General features: G+C 41.1%; 1 protein-coding gene across 1 annotated transcript in view; it reads left to right on the top strand.

The window, feature by feature from the left end:
• tns3.2 (tensin 3, tandem duplicate 2) overlaps positions 1 to 23,510 on the top strand; it is a 55,380-nt gene extending 31,870 nt beyond the window's left edge. The window contains exons 17-26 of the mRNA XM_087179998.1: positions 16,099 to 16,255; positions 16,370 to 16,824; positions 16,997 to 17,080; positions 17,225 to 17,356; positions 17,462 to 17,557; positions 18,361 to 18,487; positions 18,994 to 19,326; positions 19,464 to 19,532; positions 19,886 to 19,915; positions 20,514 to 23,510. Of these exons, the coding sequence (XP_087036124.1) occupies positions 16,099 to 16,255; positions 16,370 to 16,824; positions 16,997 to 17,080; positions 17,225 to 17,356; positions 17,462 to 17,557; positions 18,361 to 18,487; positions 18,994 to 19,326; positions 19,464 to 19,532; positions 19,886 to 19,915; positions 20,514 to 20,655 (1,625 nt within the window). The 3' untranslated portion in view covers positions 20,656 to 23,510. The remainder of the gene's footprint in view (positions 1 to 16,098; positions 16,256 to 16,369; positions 16,825 to 16,996; positions 17,081 to 17,224; positions 17,357 to 17,461; positions 17,558 to 18,360; positions 18,488 to 18,993; positions 19,327 to 19,463; positions 19,533 to 19,885; positions 19,916 to 20,513) is intronic.
• The last annotated feature ends 401 nt before the right edge of the window (positions 23,511 to 23,911 follow it).

Here is a 23,911-nt window from a genome sequence, read left to right as displayed (position 1 = left end):
ATCCTTTATTTAATGTTAATTTTGTGAAATGTTTCAAATGTTTATCAAGATCAAAATGATCAATATCAAATCGAAACCAGCTACTGCAGATAATCAGAAAATCTAAATATTTTCCCAAACATTTATTGATATGAAAAGGTGATATTTATGGTGGCATTTCCCTGTGTGCTGCAGACAGACCAGTCCATTCTTTTAAAGGGCAGGTTTGTGTGTTTATTATAAACATGTTTGTCAGAGCAGAGAGGCAGCAGGATGGAAAAAGAGCTGATGAAAGAGTATTATTATTTGTGTACAGAAAAAACACCTGATTCTTTCTTTCTGCTGGATGGACAGAAGAATTAACAAAGGACACCCAATATCTGTTGCCTGCTCCCGTTTTGAGGGCAGACAACAGTTTCCTGTTTCCCACGTTAGAGGCAGACGACGGTCTGGGAAGTAAATTGCCATGTCGGGACAGAGCAGTCAGATTCCCCATTTAAATGATTTTTATTTCATGTTTACAGTCATTAATGTAATCACAAATTGACCTGAGGCTACTGGAGTGTGGGGAGTGATTATAGTGGGCAGCATGAGTTCCCGCACTGTTATCACGGGGCTGATCACACTGGGAATGCTGGGATTGTTTGTGTGATGTATGTGCTGGTGTTGATGTTAATGAAATTCAAACACAGATGCAAATAAAGTGCATTTATAACATTGATTTAAATTTAAAAATGTAATGTAATGTGCAGTATTTTCAGGCAACATATCTAAAACGTTCCAGTGTGTGACTTTAAAAAGTGAATTAAAACAGCATGCAGGATTTTTTGCAACATTTGGGGGCAGCTGTGAATTAATTAGACAACTATTGCCTTCTTACACATCCAGCAGACATTAGCAGACATTCTGAGACATGTTTCTGACCATGTAATGAATATAAGTCCAGCATGTTCTCTCTTTTAGTTTTCCTGAGGGAAATATCTCTATTTAGCTTCACTGTGTTCACCAGCTGGTCTGTCTGATGTTTGGTCAGGGACAGGGGCTTCATCAGAGCTTTTCACTGAAACGCTAAAAAGCTCCACAGAGCTGAGGCCACCTGCAGAGGTGATGATCATTTTCATCAGATTCAAGGTTTCGCACGATGAGCAGCGTTCATTTATATTTGACGAATTGTAAATATTAGATATTTATTAGTGCAGCATTAAGGTCATTAGTTATTTTACAAATTCTACACAATTTTAGATATAAGTGATTTCAGTAGTTATATTTCAAAATGAAGCAGGGCTTAACAAGCAACCAAATTTATGCCAGTTTTAACCAAGATGTTGAGGTGGATTTTAACCTGTAAAATCATCAAATAATAATAATAATAATAATAAAAATTAATTTTTATTTATAGGCGCCTTTCAAGGCAATCAAGGACGCCTTACAACACAGTAAAAGATAAAATGTAGGTATAATGCATAAAATACAAAATAAATTACAATAAATATAATTGCATAGAAACCAAAGAGAGAAACACAAAATTCAACACAATTACAATAATATTTTAAAAGGTTTAATGGCGACAGATAAATGACATTCTTTACATCACAGATTCGTCTCAGTGTTTCGCCTCGTATCAACCCGGAGATAAACCCTGCTGTTGTCTCTTCCTCGTGACAGTGAACCTCTGACATGTTATGTAATGATTTCGTCTGCGCACATGTGGCCGAATCACAAATAAACAGTGATATATACAGTAGCTCTCAGCCAGCGGAAGCAGGTTTCAGCCAGAGGAATGTCAATGTTGTTATGAGCTGAGGGTTTAGCAGAGGGCGGATGGTCCGCTCAGATAAACACTTGACTGTCTGAGGCTCAGGGGTCAAAGGTCAGGGGAAAGTAGAGGGAGGGTGAGAGGGCTGAATGAGAGACGGATGATGGATCTCACAGATTTCAAGTGCCATTGCTGATCCTGAACAGGTTTTGTGCAGACAGATGGTTGATTGTTTAATTACCAATTAAACTACCTGTGTGGTCAACAGATCTTTAGGAACCATCTGTAATGTCAGAAAACTGCTCTGTATTTTAAGTTTTAATCTCATGAAGTGATTTTTCATAAAGACACTTCTTAAATTAAATTAAGAAGAATAAATTAAGTGTATTTAAAAATGACTCAAGTTGACCAGAAATACATAAAAAAATAATGAAGAAGATAAAAAAAGAAAATAGAAAAGTTTGAAAGTACAGTTCAATTATTGCACTAATGATTAATTTTAAAAAATGTATGTATGACTAATCATGTTATCACAACAACTATCAGCAGTAATTACTCAATATTCTTTAGGAGTCTGGACTGGTCTGGAATAGGTTTGTTTATCAGAAAGGAGTTTTTTGTAATTAATCTATTTTCTAACACAAAAGGAGGAAGTTGTTTTATATGTAAATTTAGCAAAAAATTAACAAATCAAATATTTAATAATTCTCCCTCTTTACAATCATAATCAGATTATCAGCACAAAAAGATGATTTTTCACCAACTTAACATTCTTAACATCCATATGATGAGTGTTTCCACCTTGGAGCTGCAGTGAACCAATGACAGTCTCATAACAACAGATTCAGACAGCCAGGGTTTCATATGTCACAAACCTGAGGAACCAATCCTGTCAGCTTGTGGGGACGGAGGGCGGAGCTAAATAAACCTGAAACCTTGTCAGTACAGAGAGAGAGAGTTAGCATTAGCACAACAGCTAACACTGTGCCAGCCACTGCCAGTTACAAGCTAACAAACAACATAAACAAATAAAAGATGCTAACTGCGCTAACTGTTCTGATCCGTCTGCTAGTCTCTGATTCTGGTCCCGACAGACTCTGGGTCTGGGTCTGACTGAGGCTCAAACATGTGGCTGAGTCTCTCTGATGTTTCCTCCTCTAACCACCTTGATGCTCTCTGCTCTTTCACCTGTCCACCTGGAGCAAGCAGGTGGTGGGCGGGGCTCAAGGCCTGATCCAGATTTACCAATCAGGCAGTAAGAGTAGATGAGCTTCAGACCCAGTTTTTGATATTCTTTTCACTTTTTACAGAGTTTAAAACATCTGGAGGAACTTTAAGCTTATAAATGAAAGACCACATGGCTTAAACACACAATCTATAATATCTGGTGATAATTCTTTTTAAGGAACAGTTCAACATTTTACGAAATTAGATGGTAAGATCAATACCACTCTCATATTCTTCCCTGAAATATGAACTGGGGCCAGTTCACTGTTTGGTTTTGTTTAAATCTGAATTCATAAAGTTTTTTGTTAGCATTCGTGAAGTTATTTTCAAAATGAAGATGTGGTCCTTTAAACTGATAAATGAGCAGCACAGATGGACGGAGCTCATTTCCTGCGACAGGTTAAAATAAGGCCCAGCAGCAGCACACGCTTCCTCTGAAACAAAAGTAAACTCCACACAATTCAATCAGGAGCTGAATGTTGTAATTTATGATGCTCTAAGATTAGAGACATGGCAGGAGACACAGTCAGTGTGCGTCTGCATGCCTTTGTCTCAGTGTTTGTGGCGAGCAGATGGTGGGAGTGGACACACATGCCCTGACAGAGAGGCCATAGAAACCCCCCCAGATCAACCCCCCCCCTCCACATCCCAACCGCCAACCACCACCAAAACGCCACCACCTCCTCCCCCTCCTCTCTGTGGTCCATAAAAGGCCACATGTGACCTCTGACCCCGCTGGAATCCACTGTGATTGGGGGAAAGTGCTCACAGTGGCCCGGCAGAAACAATGCTCAGTGGTCAGTGAGAGGAAGAGGAGGGAGGGTATGTCGGCAAGGATGGAGGGGAGGGGGGAGAAATTCTCTACCTCTCCTCTCTTCCTCCCTCCCTCTGTCCCTCCCTCCATACAAACTCAGAAGTCGAGCGGTGTCACAACAAGCCAGGAACAAACCGGGAGCTTATTTTTCCATCTGGTGGACAGAGGGAGTCGGGCATGGTGGCGAAACTACCTACCCCCTGAAAAAAAAGAAAAAGGAAAACCTCAGCGAGTCGCGCTCAGATTGCTTTTTGCAGACAGAAGTCAAACAGAGAAAGAGAGAGAGAGAGAGAGAGAGAGACAGAGAGAAGGAGGAGGAGATTCTGGACACAGGGAGAGTTTGATTCACGCCGGGAGGCACCAGAAACAGACTTTAGAGCAGGAAGGTTGAAGACGTGGTCCTGAAACTTGGGGGTAAAACAGGAAACTGGAAGTTCTGGATCCTTCTGACAGTGTCACATCATGACTGCATCCCTGGGTACGTACGTGCTCACAAGTGTCAGAGAGAATGAAAGAATGCGTGTGGTTGAATGATTTTCTTCACGTGTATAAACGTGACAGTTCACCATCTGTCTGAGAGCTGAACTTCAGCAGCTTTTGTTTTCTCCTTGTTTTCTTTATTCTTTTTCTTTCTCTCAGCAGGCGTTTTCTGCTCATTCTCTCTCTTGTTTATACTGCGTTATCTCTCCTTCTGCCCCCCCCTGGGAATTTTAAGGAGGGCATACATGCACAGAAACACTTCCCCTCTCTCTCTCCTCCAGGCCTCTGGTATTTTGCTGGAATTTCTCTGTCAGATGCCTTTTACATGTTATCTCTCCCTCTCTCCCTCCCTCTCTCTCTCTCTCTCTCTCTCTCTCTCTCTGTCTCTCTTTCTTTCTGTGCTTGAAAAGATACATATTTTCCTTCCTTGTTGTTGATCTCCGGCTCCGACAGCGTCTGCAGTGACTCTGACATCTCACATTTGGTGGGATGGTGAGGTGGTTTGTTCCACTGCTGCGTTCATGACCTCATCCTGTTAAAGACTATTTTGGCCTCCATCATGCAGTCATGGAAGGCTGATGTACTGGTGGTTAACCAAGGGAGCCCCCCCCCCCCATTTTTTCTGCACTACTGACCTGGATTGAACCGAAAAAGTCTTTGAAGAGTCTTGTTTGTGTTGGGGGGGCCGGAGGGGGCTTGTTGCTGTGTTCCCCACATCTGCCAGAGATGTCATACACAATAAAATAAAATAAAAAATACACATTAATTACATCTTACTGACCCACAAGTTAACTAGTTTCAAACTTTTGCGGCTGTTTCAAACAAAAAGATCTTTGGAAGTCAAGAATTAATTTTCCACGTTCAACTGGAGCTGAAGCAATTTGATTAGTTAGTCAATCATCAGAAACATAATCAACAGCTATTTTAAAGGAGCTATTTGTGAGTTTTTGCTATTGCTACATAGCTAACGTTAGCATTAGCAGCTGTTTACTTAGCAATCTAGAAGAAACGTTATCAGCTCAGCATCAAACTTCATTCTTTTACTCACCAAGATCTGTCTCCAGAGGTGGAGCCAATGTTAGGGTCTTGTCTTTATCACGTCTTTCCTTCTACTGAAGTTAGCATGCTAACCATCTAGCCCCAGCTGTCTCATCACTTTCCGATAGCGACTCACTATAGCCTCAAATCTGCCCTGAAGACACAGTGCTGCTCAGATGACGTATTATAACCTCTTCTCTTGTAAAGACAACAAGGGTCGACGACCTGCTCCTGGCAAGAAACCAGTTTCTGCGGCAGAGAAAACTTATAAATAGCCCCTTTAATGATCAATTAATCACTAAAGTAATTTATCACTCTAATTGTAGGTTCTCATTTATGAGGATTTTCTCTTTCTTGTTGATATAATTCAGTTTTGGAGTAAAGGTAAAGGCCGGACAAAACAAGCATCAACTTATAGCAAACTGATTTAAACTTTGGGCTCTTTTCTAATAATTTATATGTAAATTTGCACCAATATTAGTGTAAATAGACACAGTGTTCAATTTATTATCCATCCATTAAAAATATAATATAATAACAAGTAATAAAAGTCTTTTATTCAGTACACAGCAGGTGTCTATGCAATAATATGAAAGTGTACAGTTGAACATGTATGAAGAAGAACATTTATTAAGATTTGATGAATATTTATTTATGTTTAAATGGAGTTCTTTCAACAAACATCCCTATACAGCATCATGCTACTACAAAAGTCTGTCCTGGAATTTATTCTGCAATAATTAGCAAATTGCAGACCTATAAAACTGTAATGCATTTTTCACAATTTTCTGACATATTATCCACCAAACAATTGTGGATTAATTTAGAAAACAACTGGCAGATTAATTGCTAATGAAACAGACAGCCCCAAACTCAACAGGAATTTGTCTTGTGCGCAGTAATAGCAACATGCAAGTTTACAGAAAATAGATCATTTCCCCACCGGACAAAGTTATTGAGATGTGCTGCTCTGAGACACTGCAGATATTTTAATGATTGATTAAATTTTAATTTTCCTGTGTGAGAAACATCTGACTTGTGTAACACAGCAGGAAATGAAGGGCAAAGAGGCAGAAAATTCAAGCTACAAGGACGGAAAATGTTGACGACACAGTGGACAGAAGGCCAGCTGAGGGTGCGGAGACCAAAATGGAAAAAAGAGAAACAAGGGTTTTGTTCCCCAGAGCATTAATCAACAAGTGGTCTGTGTTGTCACAAGCGCAGCCCGTGTGAGACTTACCAGAACATCAATTGTTCTGCATGCAAGCTGTGGTGATGTAATGGCGGCCGGTACATCTGCAGTTTACAGCAACATGACAGAACACGTGAAACTGGAGGAAGCATGGAATCACTGAAAAGAGTAAAGACGAATTAAAAGCTACATTTTGTTGGTTTATCAGATGCCAGTCACCGCTTGTGGTGCAGGATTTTACAACGATGGAAAGTTACAACAGCGGGGAAGCTCAGCCTGTGTTGCCAGGTTGGACCGACAACAAGTAGCTCAATCAGAGTCCTGAACCCTGTCGTCATGATGAAAGACCAGTTTTTGACCAATAATTGATCCCATTCCCTCCGGTTTTCTGTTTTATCAGTCCAGTTAAGTGGTAAATGAATGAACTGCACTGTACCGCTTTTCTAGTTTTACCGCTCAGTGTCTTGCCCAAAGACACTACGAAATGCAGACTAGAGGAGCCAGGAATGGAACCACCAACTCTCTGATCAGTGGATGGCTCATGCTTAAAATACAGAAAAAAACGTATAATAGGAATAAAATAAAAATAGTATTTGCGATAATGTCAACGTGATCCTCAAAGATTATAAGAGTGGCGTTGGCACAAACCTCTGTGCATCAGAATAACTATGAAACTTCCAGTATCATATTAACTATATGGCCACACATGCAGACATACAGTTAGCGACCGAAACCACAATCCTGGTCAGTTTTAGGACTGAATGAATTGGTCAGTCTGACTCTGCTTATGAGCAGATGCCACTAAGAACGGATTTGGTTTACGCTTCGAGGTTAAAACAGTTGTTTCAACAACTTTTAAAGTACTATGTTTCTATTTGAAGCAGGGCCCCAATAAAATCTGGAAAATAATCACTGAAAAAATGTTGACAATAGTAGTTGTATGTAACGTCGACATCTCAAAATTATTATTACTATTACAAACCATATGTAGCCAGTTTTTACCTAGATGTCTGGACAAATACAAAACCGCGTGTCATGGTCTATAACACCAACCTGCATAGAAAAACACATAAGGTCATGAAGCAGCAATGAAAACAAAACCTTTGTCCGAAACTTTGTGGACAAGTGTGAAGCAGGACTTTGCGTGTCCGTATCTTTCCATAACAACCAAGATAGAAAGAGCTGCCTGCAACACAGGAGCATGATTTAACTATTGCCGTGTGTGGAGCCACCAGCAGGAGAGAAGTCCATGATCACTTCTGCAGATGGTTAAAGTCTGAGGAATTTCACTCCAGCTTCAAGACATGATCAAATATCTGGGACATTTCTGCACTTCAGATTTTCCTTATACACAAAATCACTGATATTCACCTCGAGTGAACAGTATGGGGTTCGATAGCATTTTACTCAGCGCAGTAACAAAACAAAGTGTTTTTATGACGCTGACACTAATAGAAACTACAGTAATTAACTATCAGAACTGAACCGTGGACGTTCTGTTTCACCTCATATGTTTCTGTGACATTCATTAACCCTGCCCTCACTAATTTTTCCTTTTTCTGTCAAGAAGCTAAAGTAAAGACAACAGAGCAAAAATAATATTAATTGTACTTTATCATTCAGAGAATATCAACTAAAGAAATCGCTGATGTTGTGCGTGTAAATGCTCCGAACATTACCTGAAGACGAACATGTTGTTGCACGGATACAGGTCACAGAGTAACATTAACGAGTTATCTGGAGTTATCAAAAAGCTCAAAAAAAAGTTCTGACTTCGATGAGTTATTTTCATTTATTCTTTATTTAAGCTTTATTTAATGAGGCGATCTCTTTGAGATTAAGATCTCTTTTCTAAGAGAACAAGAAACGATCAATAAAAACACAATCAATTACACAAGAAACAAGGAATACATTGCTGTTAACGAGAGCATCGTTTGTAGACACCATCAGTCTGTTTTTTCCTTGTTAATGCCTGTAGTGTCAGAGAGAGAAGGAAAACATAAATGTCAGGAATCCAAGTATTTTACCAACTTGGAACCGGATCCGAAATGGAGCCGGGTAACGCATCCCTCACAGTGCAGTATGTGATGACTTAAGTCAAGCAGAGTCTGTCTTTGTTGTTGCTGGTGCATCATGAGTCAAACTGTTGTAGTAGCAGTAGCTCTGACTGCAGTTTATAAAGCCATCATCTCATTATCAGATTCCTTCAGACGCCAATAAAACACCTCAGTGATGACAGTGTTGTCTTTAAACACCGTTACCCTTCACCCTCTCTCTCTGTCTCTCACTCTCTCTCTCTTTCTACTCACTGTTGTTATTCTTCCCTCCCTCTTCAGCTGCCTCGTAACTCGGCCTCTCCCTCTGCCACTTCACTGAGTCTATAAAGCTGTCGGTCCGAGCTCCAACAGAGAACAGAGGAATCTGATTTACAAGACGAAGTAGGGAGGGTGAAGCTCGCCAGCTGATCACATTCTGATGCAGCGTCAAGTGATACCAAGGAGAGAGCTGCAGGTTCTCTGGGAAGAAAACGCTTCCATTAATGAATGTTTCTTAACAATAGCAAAAGAAATCACCCTCCCACAGGCAATTATCACCACATCTGCCGCTTCACCGAGTCTTTTAGTCTCTTTTAGCTTCTGGCTTTGGTGTGATGGTGCATTTACGGATGGAGACTAGCTGGTGAAGAAAGTGGAGGATTTAGAGATATTTTGGAGTTGGTGGAGACCAAACCAGAAGTAAAAAGAGGAGTGAATGTTCAGTCACACAACCTAGCTGGCTAGAGGTATGCTATTTTGTGCAATAGCGTAGCCATGCTAGCTGTCGATGCAATGCTAAGGGGAAGCGAAGGAAATAAACTCGCCATCTCTCCAGCCTTGATTTCTTCAGTTTGTGTCCCGCTATGTAAATGAACTTAGATCACAGAGAACAGGGTGAATCCCCACCGTAATAATCAACCTCTCCTCCATTTTGATGTTGAACACCAGGTTTGATCTGCATAACCGTGATTTGATTTGGCTGGTGGCGCTTGAAAAGTCAAACTTTTCTCAACTTCTACCGATGCAGTTCAGCAATGCGTGAGTCACACCATTCAAAGTGAATGAGAAGCATCTCAGCTGAAGTCTCCAATGTGAGTGCAGCGTGACAATTGTAGAAGTTGATAATGTGATCTGTATTATAAGGAAATGAAAGGATAAGGAAAAGCACATATTTCTGTTAGGTGTTAACGGATGCAGATCGAATTGGGATCAGTCAGACCACATCTGAAGGTGGTCAGACTTGCTTTGTGATTGGATCTCAGCGAGGTGTAACTGCGATCTGTACGGCGTGACTGGTCGCTCTTAACCAAGCTCCACAGAAGCTACACAACAGCTAGTGGCAGTAAAGTTAGCCCAGCAATGGAACTGACCTAGGACACGTCCTGCCAAACTATTCTGCATATTGAGGTCCAATCACAAAGCAGGTACAGTCAAGATAATGAGAACTCATTTTAATACCAGGTGGAAACGCAAAGACTCACAGATCTCACATAACTTATCCAGATACAGATCAGGTGTTAAAACCAGTATCAGAGCCTGTGTTTCCCAGGTGTTTCTAGCTGACTTCTGACAGAAATGAATCAAAACACCTGTTAGACATTTGTTGAATTAGACACCAGTTACAGTAAATGTCAGACACCTGAACTTTGCCTAAAATAGACCTGAGTTGTACTCTGACACCTCCTCACCGCTAAACCTGAAAATCTCAGCTTCATATGATCATCCTGACTTGGAGGAAATTAAATCCATGACCATGGTTTAATAATCCATGTGCAATGGTTTATCAGTCTTGCACGGATTTCCATCTATATTTTATATTTTATACTATATTTTATCTTTATTTATCTTTTTATCAGTGCAGTTGACACCACTCAGGGTTTCACATCTTGGTTGCCTCAGCTCATTGAATTGTTGCTTAAATCATCCAATCAGGGAGGTTAGCAGGTTTAAACTGGAAATGTAACTTCAACTCATTCTCTGATGTCCAGGGACGTATGATCAGTCAGGGTCCAGTTAAATATTCAGGGTTTAGTTTTAATTTATATTTGATTGCATTTTAATTAAACTTTTAAAGCATAAATAAGAAGTGTACTTTACCCTGAACCCTGGAGTATTATAACTCAAACATATGGAGCCTCAGTGGGTCATTGGGCAGCAGCAGGTGTCTTCCTCCTCAGAGCTGCTCTGTGGCCTCCTCCTCCCCTGTGATCGCTCTCAACAGCTGTAACATGCCATAGACCTTCACACACTGTCAGCCTCAGTGTGTGTGTGTGTGTGTGTGTGTGTGTGTGTGTGTGTGTGTGTGTTTGTGGAGACAAAGTGCTTGCATTCACATTCCTGTGGTCAGCAGGGAGTCTGCAAACCCACTGTTGTCCTCCATGTGCATCATTGTGTGTGTGTGTGTGTGTGTGTGTTTTTTTTAAAAGTGTGTGTAGGCTCATCCCTCGCTCCGCTGTGATGCTGCTCAGCGAGTAAATGTTTGGATGCGTGAGTGGAAGAAAGAAGAAGAAGTGTTTCTTTGTCAGAGAAAACACAGGAGCTCTGTAGCTGAACATGTGGCCGCTGTATGTTTTTCATCTTTCTACGTCTCACTTTTTCTTCTTCTCCCTGCCTCTCGCACCGTCCTGCTCATGCAGCAGGTCTGAGGTGGGAAATGTGAGGGGAGATATTAGCTCCAGATTACCTCACTGTGGCTTTAATGATTAATGGGATTTATCTCCATACCAAGCATGAAGGTATGCACATGTTTTTAGTCTGAGCCGTACAACCATTACTCTCTTTGATCAGGAGAAGTGTGTATCTGTTAGTGTGTGTGTGTGTTACGGTTTTTTTGGGGGGGGGGGGGGGTAATATTGGCTGGTGGATGTTGGCAGTCGTGCCCACATGGGTCTGTGCCATCTGGAATTGGTTTGCACGGTTTGACCCAAACTGAAGAGGCTTTGTTTTCACTCAGAGCTGCAGGAGTGGGGAGAAAACAACGGACAGAAAAACACTGTTCACAAAATGAAAAGAGGAAAAAACTCTCAAAGCTTTTCACAGAATAAAGTGTAACAGCACACATGGTAAAGTTTGTGTGTTTGTTGTTTGAGTCTGCTTCCATGTTTGTGTTTGTGTTTGTCTCTCTCTCTCTCTCTCTCTCTTGTCCCTGGTAACGAATGTAGAAGTTAGAAATCCTCCCTGATGCAAAAGATTTAGGAAAAATATGAAACAATCTGATAAATATAAACACATATTGTTTCATAACAAACTGTTACTGTATACATTTTCATATCAGTTTTGCCACATGTGTTTTTCAAACCTTGCTTTGGTTATTGTTACACTGTAAATTCCCACAGGGATTAAATAAGCACAGAGTTAAAAAGTCTGTTTAGATATAAACATGTTTTTAAACAAACTTGCTTTCAGTACTTGACAGTATTTAATACATACAGACATTTCACTTGGTATTGATGTTGAATCCGGAGCGTCAGTTCTGTCACATTATCAGTTTCACCAAAGATAGTTTTAGGGAGAGAAAGCTCTTATTTTGGAGGGGAAAGAGTTGAGAATTTATGGAGCGAAATTTCTTTTCTTTGTTATACCTTGATACTTTCACAGTATTAATACTGAACCTAGACCTGCTTTATAATCAAGTAAAATCTCATTTTATACAATATGGGACCTTTAAGAAAATGGACACGTCTCCCTCTGTTTCACACTGGGCTCATAATGTTCTCGCTCAGTGCGTCTCTCCAGGATTCTTCATTAGTGTGTGTCTGGCTGAACATGAGTAGCTATGGCTACTGTGCAGCATGGAAACAGGAGGTGAAAGGTGTGTGAGGGTGTAATAACGACCATGCAGGGAAGCCAGAGTCTGGTCTAAGGTCTGAGGTCAGAGGTCAGGGTGGGGTCAGGCCGGCGTTGCCACAGTTTGGGCTGTTCTGTAATTAGGTGGATGAGCTAGGATGAGCTGTGGAGCAGCAGATGTGACAAAAACCTCAGTGAGATAAATCAGTCGTGGGAACAGAGGGAGATGCTTTCTGGGAAAAAGTCCCAAGAGAGGGAAACTGACAGCGACTGTGGGAATGTTTGAGGAATCCTGCTGCCCTCAGTGCATTCCCCTCAGCGTGTTTGTTTCCTACAAACAACAACAACAACTACAGCCTCGGGTTATTCTCTTGTTGTAGCTGTACATGAGTCAGTGTCAGTGATGAGAGCTTTGGGTCTAATCTGAAACACTCTACAATACAATCTGCTCTGGGCCCTTGACCTTTAACCTCTAAGAGTATAAGTTGAGTGTCAACTGCCTGTGTTTGAGTGTTAGATACACAATGAGGGGAATTCATATGGCACCAAAACAATAGGTGGAAGCGTTTTGGATTAATCAAACGTAACATATTGCATTGTGGGATTATTACCTTTATCTGCTAGTTTCAGTTTTCGCTGCACACTAAATTGATTTGTGGACAGACAGATACTGAACATACGTGACATAACTTTCACTATGGTTAAGTGAGCCCTGTTCAGAACAGCTGCCAGTAAGTCGGCGCTCACAGATATCTGATACACCATACATAATGTAGGCATCATCGAAATTTGTGTGGGAGCCCTTCGGCTGTGGGAAAGTCCCATTAGACTCAAAACCTTTATACCAGTGGTAGGAGATATTTAACATCCTGGGTTCAAAAATGTACTTGAGTAAAACTACTGTGGTCAGATCGACCTGTCAGTGGCCTCCGAGGGAAAGATTTTTATCTTGGGTCCCTAAACATCACATTATTTATGACCATGTGCACAGATCCGTCTACAAAACAGTGCGTTTATAAGTGGTTCGGATTCTCTAGCAAATGAGCAATGAATTCAGTTATCAAAAATCAACTGATACACTCAGTCTGGTGGCCATTTGGGAGCCTTATGTACGGTGGCCCGGAGAGCTCAACGAACTGCATCTTAATGAAACACATGCAAACAGACAAAAGACAAACAAATTCAGAAAACACCTTCATCGATTTGACAACACATGTGCTGGAAATACTCACAACACAACGGAAGTGTTTCCAGGGGACACTGTGAAGTGATGAACCCAGCTGGGGCGCACTTGTTGTTCAATGCTTTTAACGTCACCTCACAACCTTCAACCTTCAACCCCACAAGGCACTGAGCAACAAGGGTTCATCACTTTTTTAGTGTCCCCTGGGAACACTTCTGTTTCTGTCTTTTACAGTGTTTGTGTATTTGGTTGTGTCGTCTTTATTTGCAGCACATGTGTTGTTCAATTGATCAAGATGTGTCCTGAATTTGTTTGTGTTTTGTCTATTTGCATGTGTTTTCTTAAGTTGCAGTGGATTGAACTCTCAGGTTCCTAAAAATATATATCAATTCTCTCTTTCAGTTTATTATATCATTACATAGGTATGTTATAATTTAACATATAAACAGCATTTTATTGTTGTAGTTTCTTGAGGTGGAGCTAATTGTAACTACTTTATACTGTAAATTGTCTATAATAAAACATCTATGTTCTTATGTTTTTTATGTATAATCTTTTATTAAGAAGTAACGATACAATAGGTGTCTAATAAATGTAGTAAAGTAGAGGTTTTAAGTGGAAATGCTCAAGTTAAGCACAAGCACCTACATCCAATATGTCATGTAACTTTGCTGGCAATGCTCAGTAGTTACTCTTCAGTTGTTCAGATAGTATTACATTTGTACCTTGTGTGTGTTGCGGTTGCGTCATTCACTCATTCATACATTCCTCAAATTCATTAACAGCACACGTGTGATTATATAATCCACTCGAGATGCTGTATCTTGTCCAACATGATCACAGACAAAGCTGCGAGTCCAAATTCCTCCATCTCTTGAGTGCTTGAATGGAGGGGAAGGAGCGGAAGAGGGGAGGGAGGGGGCCGCCGTCTGAAACAAGGAGCTCTTTATAATGACTGACTCTTTTCTCGGTGACTCATCGTGCTTCACAGGCCTGTCTGTGGCCTGAGGAGGCCTGTCCTGGTGTTTGCTGAATGACACACTGTGTTGTCAGAATGTCAGGGTGTCGTGTTGGGATGTTTGAAATGCCCTCCAACATCACACACACAGACACACACACACATACACCTCTGCTTTCTGGTGTGCGCTGTCAATCCTACTGCTTTGCACCCATTTATTCTCTTCCTCTTCCAACTAGCTGTAACCTAGTTTAGCATAGCTAGAAACAACAAGCTTGGCTCTGTCCAAACTAAAGTAAAAATACGACTTCCAACACATTTAAAGCTCACAAACTCAAATGTCATATCTCTGTCATTTATTTAATGCTACAAAAGAAATGCAAACATGTAAAAAGTGTGTAGTTTGTGTCAGGCTAGCTGTTTAGCTCCGAGTCTTTAGGCTAAACTAAGCTAACTACGTCACGACTCCAGCTCAATGCTCTGTTTATCAAGATTACAAATAAGGAAAGTACAGTTTTAAAGGAAAATTGCTTTTTTGCTGAGAGTTTGATTCAGTTGAGTCAGTAATGTTCACTCAAGTGTCTGTGTGTTATGCTCAAAGCTAACTCAGCATAAACGCTGGAAGTAGGGACAAACAGTACTGTGTCTTCTGTGTTTACAAAGTTCTGTAAACAAGCTGTGAAATGTTAACGTGAGCTTTAGTCGTGTTTAGCTTTATGCTAAGTTAGGCAGCTGCTCCAGTGCTGCACACATTGTTGAGTTCATTGAAAAATTGTCAAAAAAGAGAATATGCACATTTGCCAAAAGGTCAAACTAATGCTTATTATATTTAATATTTTTTGAGCTGTAGCCAGAAGGCTAGGATTAAACTGCCAGTCTTTATAGGCTAACTTAAGCTCACATTAAGTGTCTATACTTAAGACATGAGATAGATATTAGTGTTTTTATCTATAAACAAAAAAAGTGTATTTCTCAAAACCTCAAACTCAAAATTATGACTTTAAAAAAAAAGTGAGAGGAATAAAAATAAACTGGATATGACACTTACATACACAGATGGACTGGATCAACATCTGAGTGAATTACTGTAACGTGCCTTTGAGATGACACATTACTACACAGCATTGTTAGATGTGGATGATTCAGACTGAATGATGCTCTTACATCCTGCTGAAACAAAACACAGGCACACATTAAAAGGCTAGACACACTTTTTGGGAAAGAAAATCTGAAATTTTGGGAATAGTCCAAAAAGTCCAAAAACTTTGAGAAAATGTGATGTGATGAGAAAACAGTCAGATGGTCACTGTAGGGCCCACTATGAAAAAGAAGTTGACAGATAAGACTATAAATTGGCAATTTATAATTTTCTTATTGACAAAAAAATTCCACTTGCTTCTGACACTCCCTAAAAAATAATGGTAAAAGAAAGAAATGACAGGTGTGTTTCGGTTCTGCTGTTACATGTTGATGGTTCTGTAATTCAAACAAAGGCAGGGCCCCAACGAAAGCAAACACATAGTTACTATAGGTTATGTAACTGTCTCTAATTGTGGGTTTTTTCACAATACATCTGGTTAGTTTTTTACAAGATGACTGTATGTGTCAGACTGACGTTGTTTTTCTTTTCCTTTTCTTTTCTGTTTCAGATGCCCGTAGTTTCCTGGACGGTATGAACCACGCCGGCGGCTCCACAGAGGGAGACCTGTTCAGATCAGACGTGTCGGTCACTCCTGCTTCCTGTCAGAGGATCTTTGGCTCCATGTGCTCCGTGTCATCAGGAAGCCCCCTCCCACACACAGACAGGTACATACACACACACACACACCTGGTTCTTAAATAACCAGACATGATACTAATTCGTTAAAAACTTGTTTGTGTTCATTTCTATTTCTAACTCTCCCTCTTTCTCCTCTGCAGTGCCACTCCTCCTCCAGTGTGGCATGACCGGACTCCAAATTCCCTGAACTCCCCGTACCCCCCCCAGCCCTCACCCCCTCTCCCTCTCAGCACTCCCAATGCCCACAGTTCTCCCCGGGGGGCTCTGAAAAGCCTGGGTGGAGGTCTTGGGGTCCGCAGAGAGACAGACAGCGCAGACTTGTCCTCCTTGTTGTTGGGGAACGGTGGCCTGGATCACAGCCTGCTGGAGGCCATGGAGGGGCTCGGGACCCTGAACCTCGGGGGAGAAGGGGGCCTCGCTCCGATCTTGCCTGAGAAGAGGAGATGGGTTGAGGGGGGAGAAATTGGCTCCCGCTCCCCTTCTCTAAGCGGGTTTTCCAGCCCTCACAGTGGCAGCAGTCTCAGCATCCCTTTCTCGTCCTCCATGACCTCCGACCCCCTGAGAGGACTCAGTGGGACCCAGTCACCCGGATCAGGTACACTATCCCGGATACAGTAGTTCAGGGATCAGGGGTCTCTGTATCTCTCTGTGGTTTAAAAGATTGATGTTGTAAATTGGGTGTACTGCCCCTTTAAAAGTCTGTTTTGTCATATTTGGGCTAAAGCCAGTCTCAAACCTAACGTAGAGCTTTAATCTGTGTCTCGCAGACTTTGGCAGTAAGCATGACACTGTGAAGTTTGTTCAGGACACTTCCAAGTTCTGGTACAAGCCCGACATTTCCAGAGACCAAGGTAAATATTGGTTTTGGACCTGAGAGCCAGAACGGCCACTTCTGAGCAGATAATACAGCCTTGTGCAAAGGTTTCCCTCTATATACAGTCTGAGCGCGGCGATTCTAACTTTAGCTTATCTCTGTTTGTTGACCCACCGAACAGCCATCGCCGTGCTAAAGGACAAAGAGCCGGGCTCGTTCATTGTCAGAGACAGTCACTCGTTTCGCGGGGCGTACGGGTTGGCTATGAAGGTGGCCACACCCCCTCCGTCTGTGGTACAACAGAGTAAGAAAGGTAGGTTCAGCATGTTTTTCCTGAGTGGTATTTTCTGTTCATGTAAATCAGGGTCCAAAAGTCTGACAGTTCCTATGCTGAAATGTGGTCTCTGTGTCTCTGCAGTGGGAGACCTGTCCAATGAGCTGGTGAGACATTTCCTCATCGAGTGCACACAGAAGGGAGTTCGTCTTAAAGGCTGCCCCAATGAGCCTTACTTTGGTGAGGATAGTCCATCATTTCTCATATTTGGTGTTTCTAAATGTTTGAGCAAGGCATTTAATGAAAACATTTTCTTTATGTTTTACTTTTATGTCATTATATTGTGAATTTACTAAGATTTTATTTAAGAAAATATCTCTTTTTGGGTGATTCAGTGAATTAAATACCTGACAAATCCAAATATCTCATCATATTGATGCAAAAATGAACAAACTAAATCCCACGTCACCGTGAAGTGATCCTGCTGGTTTATTTATTTTTATTCCATGTACTTCAATCCACATTAGCCACTGCGTTGTAACAATGGCTACTCTTCCTGGGGTCCCCTTAAATTCATAAACAATTCCTCAGTGTCAACAGATACATCAATACACATCCGTATCTTTCATACTCCCAAACACCAACTCGAAACCTAACACATACTATAGCTCTGTTTAATCATTTCATTTCTTAATAACTGAGAACCATTTCAGAAAACTGTCAATCTCATGTTTTATAAAAGCAGAAGAAAAGCAGAAACTGCATTAACCAGTGATGCTGATGACAAAAGAAGCTCCAGTGTTTCTCTCTTAGTGCAGTAAAACACATTTACACTGAGCCGACATTTTAAAGCGCTTCACTTCCTCAATTGTAGCTGTTAACTGTCCACCAGGGTGGACGCAGTCAGGTGATAAAGACACAGTAGACCAGGGATTTTAATGTGTCTCCTCTGCCTCCCTCTAGTGGTCAGAACGACGAGGTGCAGCTGCTTCGGCATTTGGCGGGTTTGTTTGTAAAATATTTATTATGATTTTATTTAACAGGAAGTCTCACTGCTCTGGTGTGTCAGCACTCCATCACCCCTCTGGCTCTGCCCTGTAAACTCATCCTGCCCGACAAAGGTAAAACGTGTGTGTGTGTGTGTGTGTGTGTGTGTGTGTGTGTGTGTACGTTTTTCTGAAGGTATCACACCTCAATCACCTGTTGAAGAGTACCAAAAGTTTCTGCATCATTCGTCAGTGTTGATTTAACACTATATTCAGACAAAGTCCTGTGTGTAGCTGAGTGAAGACATTTGAGATGTGAGGGTTCAGACCGTTTTGTTATCAACAGAGGTTTTGGAGAACGCTTTGGTTGAACTGAGAAATAAAGATGATATATTTTTTAATAAAGTCTTAAATTAGCCTTGAAACCAAAGTCAAAGTGTAGCATTGGGGTTGTAACGAAAAACCTTAAAATGACCAACAAGCTCTCTTGCATGAATACACATATCATAAGTAAGATTATTAGACCTTTTTGTGGGTTAAGACATGAGAATCAGGTTTCAATAAGACTTTGTGCATACAATGAGAGCTTGGTGTTTTCCTGCTGCTCATGCTCTTAATGTTGATTCTGTACAAATTAAAAACTTTTTAATATAATTTTTTTTTTTTTTAAATGTTTGTTTTTTTGCTTCTGTTGGTTCTTAAAAAAAAGTGCAACTCTCAGTCTTACATGCAAGTGTGTGTGTGTGTGTGTGTGTGTGTGTGTATGTGTGTGTGTGTGTGTGTGTGTGTGTGTTATGTTTCAGTGAGTAACTCCTTGTATTTGTTTGTCTGCATGTTGCCGCGTCGCTGCGCAGCGTGTAACGTGTGGTACCTGGGCTCCGTGGAGCTGGAGTCGTTGACGGGACACCAGGCGGTTCAGAAGGCTACCACGGTGACGCTCTCCATGGACCCTCCGCCGGCCTCCACCGTCGTCCACTTCAAAGTGTCGGCACAGGGCATCACACTCACTGACAACCAGAGGAAGTGAGTGATCGCTCATGCACACACACACACACACACACACCAACACACACACCAACACACACACACACACACACACAGACTCAGGTGTGATCACGCAGGACTCCACATGTTCACACAGACTCTGTTGGATCCTGCAGGTTGTTCTTCAGGAGACACTACGCCGTCAACACCGTTATATTCTGTTCTCTGGACCCACAGGGAAGGAAGTGAGTACTGACACTTCATTCATATAAACTGCAACAACACAACTGACCATACTCTTATACATTGTAATGGAAAGCACACGAGAGAGAGAGAGAGAGAGAGGATACATTTCTCAACCTTTGCTGCTGATTAGCTGATGTCCACTCCTGTATGATATGATGAATTTATTTAATAAGCAATTATTTGACACATCCTCGTCCTGTTATGACAGTGTCAGTTTAAGCTGTATCAGAGGAGAGATTGTTGTTTATACATTTACATTTAATGAAATATTAATGTAGATATGTTAAATATGAATGTGTATATGTGATGTCCAGAACTAGTTTTATAACATAATGTTATTCTGACTGAACAGATGGACGAGAGGCAGCGGTTCCACTGCAAAGTAAGTTTTTATCGTCTTCTCCCTTCACTGCTTTTTTCCTCATCACCTTTGTTATGGTGCATGTGTAGAGAAAAAAAGCTGTTTATGGGAATTGCATCTTCATTTATATGCCTAAAATAGTCTGGAGTCTCCTCGAGGAATAATATTAGAATGATAGAGGCAATTAGCTTCAATATATGATTAGAGAAAAAAAGCAGGTAGAGCTTGGTCTCACCACAATCGGCTGAAATAGTCGGGCTGTTTGATAATGAGACATGCAGAGTTTCAAAGACCAGGATCAAAGACACCAGGAGGTCCAAAGTCTGTCTTTAGATATCAAACACTCACTTTTCCCGCTGAGGCTGAGGTTGCACATTTAGCTGTATCTCAGCTAATCGATTGACAGTGGAGACGTGGAGAAGCTATAAACTTCTTACAGCTGCATTTCAAGGCTGCAGAGGATGAGTGTTCGATAGAGTTCGGGTGAAATGTCACCCAAAGCAAACACGAGTCTCCAAATCTCTCCTTACCTGTTCACACCTGTTCAAAATGTATTGGCAGTTGTCCCCCCTGCTCTTCTGTAAATGTCCCTGTCTGTCCCTCTGTGTCTCTCTGTCAGGATCTTTGGATTTGTCGCCAGGAAATCTCAGAGTGACACGGAGAATATGTGCCACCTGTTCGCTGAGCACGACCCGGAGCAGCCGGCGAGCGCCATCGTCAACTTCGTCTCAAAGGTCATGATTGGGTCACATAAAAAGTAATGAGAGAGAGAGAGAGAGAGAGAGACTCAAACTACAGACTGAGGCTCGACTTCATCACATCATTATGAAAAAAACAAAAGACTTCTACAACAACTTTTCCTCCCAAGAGCCAAAAAACACATGAAGACACACACTCCAGCTCCTGGTCCTGTCGGTCCATCCCGCACAGGGAGCAGCGTTTCGTACTGGCCGAACTGCTGGATGCTGCCACCAGAGGGAGCCAAGACTGTCAGGTATAATCACCTGCAAGATGCCAAACTCTGAACTCTGTCTTTGGAGCTGTTTAAAAAAAAAAAAAAAAAAAATCAGACCCTTTTTCACAGACGATCTCCTCTGAGAATCAGATTTTGACACTTTTTCTGACTTTATCTGCAAACTTACTTTCAATGCACCACACTACCACACTGAACTCACTTGTTGCTGGAAGTCACTGTCAAAAATAACTAATTTCCTTCTGATTAAACCTGAAGAATATCAGATATTCTGCACATAAATATACACGTTATAATTCTGAAATCTTTTTCTTCTTGGTGTAAATGTGTAAATCAGGTTTCAGCATCACTTCTGTTCAAAATCACAGCTCCATTCTATATGTTCAAACAGAACCGACCCTGCTGTCACGTGACAGAGCCAACGACGCGGTCGCCTTGTACTTAAGATGGATTTATTGTGTTGTGTTTATATTTTGCTCAAAGTATTTATCCCTTTTTACAGATGTGTAAAAAAAAAACCTTCATTTTTCCTAAATATACTTGTCATATATTTTTGTATATTAACACAAACTGTACATTAGGATTAGAGGTAAAGTGTACCTCAGAATTTATGTAATTATGCCCCATATTATTGTGGGGGACAATATGATGTAGTGTTTTACATAACAGTGAGCTAACTACATAATCTGCCCACGTGTACTTGTTGTATTACTAATAATATAGTTGTTATTATGTTCCTTCACCAGTGACTTAAATACAGATTTGTACAGTTATCATGAAGAGTCTCATTTACTGTGATTAATGTCATAAAATTAGTACAACTTATTTTTTCATTCCTAATTTCCTCTCCTGCTTTACCTTTAATTTTTTAAATTTGATTTTTAAATGAATATTACCACAGCATCTCTAAGTGTGAGGCCTTGTTAAAGGATCAGTTCACCCAAATTACAAAATAACATTTCATATGGAACCATGTGGACGGTTTCAGTTTTTCCCTGCACAAGAGAAAAGCATGTTGTTACTGATATTATTTCTTTGGTAGAAAGTATATATGATGAACAGAGTCATTTTTGGACCTGTTAAGTTCTTTCTTTTTTTTATCTGCATGAATTAATTTTCACAGTGGAAGCAGCTTGACAACACAACACTGAAATATTAGCACTTAGCTGTCATGGTTTGCCCTTATAGGACTGTTTTGCTCTTGTTATTAAAAGACCTTTTTTTCCCACCTATACCCTTTTGTGTTGTCTGTATTTGGGTTCAGTTATTCCTTCATATGTGATAGAATCAGTAACTACAGGACACGGAGCGGGGCTGGACTTAAAGACACCTCTTGGGTAAAAATCAGGGTCCTGCTTCCAAATAGCAGCCAGTAATCTGAGGAAATGTGGCTCTTCACTCAAAAAAGTGTCTGTGGTCACATCAAAGTCTTCCCAAGTAAATGGTAAACTGAGGAAAAGTTTGTCCACTGGGTCCATATTGGTTATTTCCTTCTGTCACGTGTGACGGAATAACTGAACCCAAACGCAAACAATGACAGACAGTGTCTTTTATACGTTTAATGACGTTATACAACAGGATTCAACAGCGAAACAGTCCTGTCAGGGCAAACCATGACACTAACAACAAAGTAGATATGGCAAACAATAGTTATCCAGCAGATACAGAGCAACATCAAGGTTTATTGTGGAGTGGTGTTTGTATCCACATGGTAAATGTAAGTCCAGTATTTACTCTCCTTTTTAGCTCCGTTTTGGTCTTCGATGACTCCTCTGCGGCGCCCTGATGGCTCACTCGGTTCAGTCACTCAGTCCTATCCGCAACGGCCCGGGCTCAAGTTCCTGTCTCTCACTCACTGTCCCTGTCATGATAAAGGCAAAAGTGGTCCAAAATAAGTTAAAAAAGAGAAAAAATATTTGCTACTAACACGCCATTAGATGTTCAGACTGAAACAAAGCATCATGGTCCCTCAATTCCCTCATTGGTTAACAAAGACAACTTGCTTTTTGTGTGTTTTTTATTCAGTTCTCCTGCCGTTGAGTCACATAAATCTATCCACCCACTGTACTCTGTGGACTTTGTGGACTTTAACTTTGTCTGACTGGCATTTGGTGCTGTGCATGTGATGTAGACTGGGTTTATTAGAGGTTTTTTAGCTTAAAACAGCTGCAGCTACAGCTGGAAACAGGCAGCAAAATCAGTCCAGTCATCCAGAATAGAAAAAAAGCTCTTACATTTTATGATAGTATTGATTTTTGCATCTTTGAATCAAATTTTTCAGTGCTTTGAGCATCATAAATGTAATTACTGTCTCAGTCAGATATCTAAAACCGCATGTGTATGACAGAAGCACCGCCAGAGGTTGTTTTGTCAATTTGGTTGAACTGACCCTTTAAAATCAAAAGTGTAGTTTGCAGTTTTGCCAATAGATGCCACTATTCAGCCACCAAAGTTCACACTTCACACAGAATCAAAGTGCAATCACTAAAATCTACAGAACTTAAGAGACATTTGACAAATATTCAGTTTCTTTTTATAATCACACCGGTTTTATATCAAGAAACAGTTTCAGATGAATGTGAGCAAGTCCACACATGCAAGAAGAACCACCCTGCTGAATAAACTTGGCAATATCAAAGTGTATCCAAGCTTTTGTGAGTGTGTTTGAGAAAAGGAAGGTGATTTAAATGCCTGATAGGTGCCGCAAAGAGCTGCTGATCTGTCTGTGTCCACGCTGTGTCTTGGTTTTAGAGGCCAGATCATCAGATACCAGTTCTGAATGAGCCTCTATTCAGGATCCTGGTCTCTGTGGAGAGAGAGGAGGAACTGGATGTGGAAGAGAGAGGGACGTGAGGACACATCACCCATCACTGTCCTGCAGTCGTGCCTGGCCTAGAGAAAGAGGGACAGCATGGAGGGTGGGGGGGATGTAGTAATGGTGTGTGTGTGTGTGTGGGGGTGGGGGTGATGGGGGGGTAGTCGGTGGTGGATGACCTCACCATTACGGGAAACTTTCCCACAGCCTGCACACAAAGAAGGCCGTC

The sequence above is a fragment of the Seriola lalandi genome, unplaced genomic scaffold (assembly GCF_002814215.2).
Source record: "Seriola lalandi dorsalis isolate HSWRI2012SDOR001 ecotype SW California unplaced genomic scaffold, Sedor1 jcf7180002054885, whole genome shotgun sequence".
Lineage (NCBI taxonomy): Eukaryota > Metazoa > Chordata > Actinopteri > Carangiformes > Carangidae > Seriola > Seriola lalandi.
The sequence above is the reverse complement of the archived record's forward strand: the minus strand, read 5'-3'. Positions and strand labels throughout refer to the sequence as shown.